Source organism: Pogonomyrmex barbatus, unplaced genomic scaffold (genome assembly GCF_055798465.1).
Source record: "Pogonomyrmex barbatus isolate J1 unplaced genomic scaffold, ASM5579846v1 scaffold12, whole genome shotgun sequence".
In the NCBI taxonomy this organism is placed as follows: Eukaryota; Metazoa; Arthropoda; class Insecta; order Hymenoptera; family Formicidae; genus Pogonomyrmex; species Pogonomyrmex barbatus.
In genome coordinates, this window is record NW_028297108.1 from 1,809,449 (window position 1) to 1,815,589 (window position 6,141).

Here is a 6,141-nt window from a genome sequence, read left to right on the forward strand (position 1 = left end):
ATAACTTCTATGAGAGAGAAAAAGAAAAAGATATTTACATACGCATAAATATATCTTTAATAGGGTTTGAGCGTATGAAACTATTCATCGTTTTAAAATTACAATGAACGCATACTGGATTCTCGCTACATGATAACCTTATCAATTTGCCAGTTTATTTTATCACACATCCTTTTCCTCTACGCGCTCGACGATCGTATTCATGAAAATATTTCGAAATAATAAAACTAATATGTGAAAATTATGCGAAGATTCAAGAATATCTAATATAAAGATATACATGTTAGATTAATACTAATTAGTTCAATTGTTACCAGAAAGTATTTTAATGTACATGATATATCTATATACTATCTGAAATTATAAAAAGGAAATTATCGTTAGTTTTTTCATTTTAAACATACAAAATAATATTAAATGTTACATTTCCGTTATAAGAAAGTGGAAAAGGATAGAGAAGTGTGGAAATTTAAGCAAAATAATGCAATATATGTAAAAATCTTTTTTATTCAATATTTTCTTCTGAAAAATAGATGTTGATATTCGTTTCATATAAAACTTATTACTACTGCTAATTAAGTACACTGTACCGAATTGAACTACCACAATCAAGCTCATCCACACCTTCAATATCGTCACAGGCTATGCGTCATTTCCAAGGAGGTTTGTTCCTTTGCTGATCTATTTTTGTAATTTTTTGTGGGAGAGGTATGTGTTCACTAACATCGTGTGTTGTCTGGTAATAAAATACCATTATTTATATACATTATATATGTATATTTGGATTGTCAATTAATTACAGCGTGAAACAAACCTCGGATTCTGGTTGCCACATAATGCTGTCCTCACTCATTATACTTAATTCCTTTTTTAAATAATGTTTTCGCGGTATCTCCCTACATTCTAATGGCGGACTTGAAATGCTGCTCCTGGGTTTTGGATTTTTATCTTTATCTTCTTTTGCTAAATGCATTTCTGCAATCTGTAAAAGTTTTCATTGCATTTGGTTGTCAATATTTAAGATTATCGTCTATAATCTTAATTTTTCTCACCATTTTCACATATTTTCGAAGATCGTCTTTAGATGCAGTTCTAGTGATCAACGGCGTATTTTCAGTAGAATTCGTTGTTATTACGCTTTCATTTTGATCTTCAGGTCTACTGATCAGATTTTGTACCTCTGAAGGTTGAGCCATATGTTTTATCGATCCCTGAGAAAGTTTAGTGTAACAGTTTGGCATTGATTCAGACTTTTTAGGGCCTTTAAAATCAAGATATGTTTTTGCATGAAGTTGTTGAATCGGAGTAAGGTTATCCATGTTACCGCCTGTAACATTTTTTAATGTGTACATAAAACACATTGACGGTATAATCATAATAATACAAACAAATAATTATATGTAAATTTGAACATATATCATATGACTAACCTGATATAATATCCAGAGCCTGTTGCCATTGCTTCTGCATAACGGAATGCAATTGTTCCGCAAGTTGGGATTTAGTTGCACGCTGAGAATTCAAGTGTGTCTCTAATATAGATGATCTCTGTAAAGCTTCAGCTAATTGCAATTCGTATAATCGTTTTTCCTCTTTATGTTTTTCTTCCAACAAGTTTATCTCTAAACGATGTCTGAAAAAACCAAATTAAAAATTTTAAAAGATTAAATCAGTTTATTATATGCTGCTGTATAAAAATGGATATAAGAAACGAACTTATCGATAACATCCTTTATTTTCCTGGCAGCGCATTCAGCTATAACTTGCTGCCTTGTTTTCAGTTCCTCTAAAAATTCTGATTCGGCATTGTCAAGTTGTGTTTGAAATTCTTGTAATTTTGTTTTTACCACTTCATCAACTTGTTTCTGATAAACTTCTTGTAATTCTGCGCGGATTTTTTCCTTTTGCTCTACAATAGATTTGATTTCGTCTTTAGCTAATTTCTGAAAAAATAAGCGTTATAAACAAACATTATTTATAAAATAACTTAATACTGTAACAACTGTAATAATACTGTAACAAATATTTCAATATATAATATATTACTTCTGCTTTCTTAGCGTCGTCAATAGATTCAAGCAACGATGAATTTTTTTGTTCCAAAATAGAATTTCTATTTATCTCTTCTTTAAGCTTAAGTTGCAAATTTTCTTTTTCCTGTCTGAGCACTGTCAACTCAGCTTCGCAAGCATCCAGTGCTTTATGAATAACACCCATTTCACTCCGCACCTCACCTCCTCTTAAACGTTCTTTGTTCAATTCTACTTGAACACTTCTTAATGTTTCCTCGTTCTGTTGATTCTTTTCTAATAACTTGTTAAATTCTGTCTTCATTTGTTCATATCTATTTTCTGCTTCTTGGACCAATAATTTATAACTTTCTAATTCATCTGCATGGGCTTTGAGTAAATCAATTTTCTCTTTGACCGTAGCATCACTCTTTTCTTTATATCCAGCAGCCAAATCTAAAGCTTTCGATAATTCTCCTTCCAATCGCTTTATTTGAGTTTGAAGTTCAGAAATTTCAGATTGATGCTTTTCGGTGATATTTTGTAAATTAGTCTGTGAGTTTTTATGTTCAATTTCTAATATTTCGACTTGTTGTTTTAGTTTAGACCAAGATGTATGGAATTGAGATATCAAGACATTTTTCTCATTATCGACTCTAACTGCTACTGCTACTTTTTCCTGTTGTTCCAACAAACGTTTCTGAAGTTCCTGAATTAGATGCTCACAATGCTAAAATAAAAAATATAAAATAATTTCTTTCAAGTACACATAACACACATTTATATATACAATACCTCTCTACGGAATTTCTCCTCTTCGATCTTAATCCTAAGCATTTCTTCTTGTGATCTAGTTGGATTAGAATCCCAAAAATCCGAAAGTGACAAAAGTCGTTGACATTTTCTATAAACAAATAGAATAATTAAAATTTCGTTTTATTCATATAAAAATTCAATATATTTTATTAAAAAATTATAAATACTGATATTAATATTACTAATTAAATGATACTAATACTTTAATAAAAAAAATTAATATACAACAGAAATTTTATAAACTACCTTAAATGAAGATCTGTATTTGTTCCGACATGTACCGAGCTCTTTCCAAGGTCAGATTTTTCTTTATCATATAAATTTCCATTATAACATGATGTTTTACCAAAGTTTAGTAAAGATTCTGAATTATTGGATTGTACAATTTTTTGTGGCATCATGCCAGAAAGTTTAACTAATTCATTAAAATGTGAGGTGGAATCTGTATTCGTAATGGAAGATTTTAATTGAATATGAACATTGCTTTTACTCGATTCATCTGTTGTTAGAATATGTGGATCTGATATTGATTCTTTTGATTTAATATTCTCAATTGGAACAGACGTTACATTAGACGAATGATCTACATTTTTTACACTTCCTATTGTATATCCATTTGGTTTTGGAATAGGTTGTTGAACATTTCGTTCCCATGTCTTAAATTCAGAGATCATTTTATCAGTTTCATTTAGATGGAATGAATCGCTATACGGTAATGATACATCAGGGAATGCATTGTTCGATTTCTTTTGAGAAAACGCTGACATATCAGTAAGTTGAGTATCTTTGTTCTCCCATGGTTGAAAATCTAATTTTCGATGTGGTCCAGGCTTATGCTGTACTTCCTTTTCTTGACTACTTGCAGTAGTCGCAACAGTTTGATTTGATAACGTTGGATGAACTACCTCATTGCGATATTGATATCCGCTAGTGTTATTTATTCTCTTTGATAATTCTAATTCAGTGGCTTCCATTTCTTGAAGCAATTCATCAACCTCCGATAGTTCCATCTCTTGTACTATTCTGGAACGTGTAACCAGTGGTTGACCTAATGATGCATTAGATGAATTTGATGGAGGTACTGTTGAATATGAGGAAGAAGCGAAGGGTTTATAATACAAGTTATTTGTAGAACAATCATTTGGTCGAAGGGACGAACAGGGATCCTTTTTTGCGGACATATCAGTGGCATGCAAAAGCCCAGTACCGCAGGAAGTTTGAGGTATCACAGAAGAGTCAGAATATGATGTTAGAGCATCATGCTTGGCCCAGGTGAGAGTGTTAGTATTAGTTGAATTAGAAGTAGCAGCTGTCGAAACGTAGCACGCAGATCGCGTTGGGTCTTTCTTCAAGGAGTTAGTGCAGAACTGCGACGAATACCCATTGGGAGTGGAAGGGACCGACAAAGATTTACGCGGCTTCACTGGGGTATTTTGCAAGCTGGCACTCTGACTTGCAGAGAACCTGGTTCTAGGTAGGGTCTGCCGGAGGTAAGGATAAGACGGCTGTGAATCGTTAAGCAAACTGTTTTGCACGGATACGTCCAGACTGCTGGACTCCCTGGACTCGATAGCGGAAATTCGGGACTCCAGCGATTGCATATGCCCCACCAACTCCGAGATAACACCGGTCCTGCCACAATCCGTTCTCCCGTGATTGCACGAACTGGTGTCGGAATCAGACGACGGGACGTGGAATATATCGGGCGGGATCAGGAGCAGAACATCCGTGTCATCGGACTCGCTCATTATCCATCTAAACAGTCATCTGCCACCGGTAGCGAATTATTAACCGGCTTTAACACAGGCCAGTCGATATTTGCAAAGCACTCGTAAAGCCCCGTCCCGTCATTGATGTTTGTATACAACAGAGAAGTAGTTGGATGCGCCGTACCGGATTAGGTTAGGTTTCGGCTTCGTGCAGCGTATATCCACACGATGACGAGATGGCAATACGAAGTATATTTCGTGTGTCCGAGTAGCGGATCATAAATGGCGATTAATCATTTCTAATCCGTTGCCGACAAGCTGCATCGCGAAGGTATATATATATAGAGTTCCGAAATTTTGTAAACAAACTTGAACGACACTCACGCGCCACAAAAGTCAACATTACGCTCTCGGACGCCCTCGTCAGTTCAGTGAACTCGATACTCATATTGGAATGCTCGCGGCGTTTCCCTTTTATCCGAAAACTCGATCAAACTAACAAACAAGTGCTAGCTAAAAATAATGTGATTGAGAGCAGGGATTTGAGAGTATCTCTTCTGTTCAGTATCGCAAAATCACGATTCTTCGATTAGCTTCCTCTCTGTTGAGTACCTTTGATGTGTAATCCTATGTCAAATTTAATTCATTTTGATAATTAATCTATTTTATTCCAATCAGATTGAATATTAAGATTTAAATTTAAGATATTAAGATTTTGGTAAATATGCAATATAACGCTCTCTTCTCCGATTTTTCTTTGTATTTTCATACGTAGAATATATTCTGAAAAAGAAAATCATCGCTTAAGTGCCGTTTTCTCTTTTCTAATTTCAAAGTTTTTTAATATTTGAACTTCTATCCACATAAAAAGAATGAAAAGAATATAAATTTTGAATTACAAATTATTCTCTGTTATAATTTAAATTATATAAAAAAATAAGTTGTGTTTTTAATTAATTAAAGCAAAAATATGATAAATATGCAGCTATAAATTATCATTTTCTAACTAACGTTAAAAAACTTTGAAAATAAAAAAAAGGTTAAGAGCGATTTTTCCTCTCAGAATATATTTTACGCATGAAAATACAAATTTACAAAATTACAAAAAAATCGGAGAAGAGAGTGTGATACTGCATGTTTACAAACATTTTTATATACTTTGTATTTTTTTTAGCTTCTTATATATTTTTATAATTTTCAATGTTGATCAGTGTTGATGATTAAGTTTTAATATCAACAATTATTAATAAAATGTATAATGATAATTTACCAACTATCGATATTTTGAAAACCATGTTGATGAGAGATCACAAGAAAATTATAATTAAATATTATACTATATATAGCAGACGTCTTATTCTTTTACTAATATATTTTGTATAATGATCATCTTCGTCCATTAATAATTACTTTTAACTATCTTGAACCTTTTATCTGTATATCGACTGTCGCAGATGCATAAAGCCGATATATCAACAGAAGGCAGATGGAGAATTAAATGAAAAAGATGATGAAAATTTCTACAAACATCTACTTCGTACAAATAATAAATAACTGAATGTGATAAAAATGCATTATAAGATGATAAAGAATGAATGAATGAAAAG

At 32.6% G+C, this 6,141-nt stretch overlaps 1 protein-coding gene across 1 annotated transcript; it reads right to left on the reverse strand.

The window, feature by feature from the left end:
* Positions 1-489: 489 nt before the first annotated feature.
* On the reverse strand, positions 490-5,210 carry Cnb (centriole duplication and spindle assembly protein centrobin). The gene is made up of 8 exons (XM_011640476.3): positions 3,072-5,210; positions 2,805-2,913; positions 2,047-2,739; positions 1,717-1,943; positions 1,431-1,633; positions 1,053-1,327; positions 815-982; positions 490-736 (listed from the first exon to the last, which is right to left on the reverse strand). Exons 1-8 carry the CDS (start codon positions 4,571-4,573, stop codon positions 650-652), a joined length of 3,264 nt encoding a protein of 1,087 aa, XP_011638778.2. The 5' UTR covers positions 4,574-5,210; the 3' UTR covers positions 490-649.
* Between the last annotated feature and the right edge of the window lie 931 nt (positions 5,211-6,141).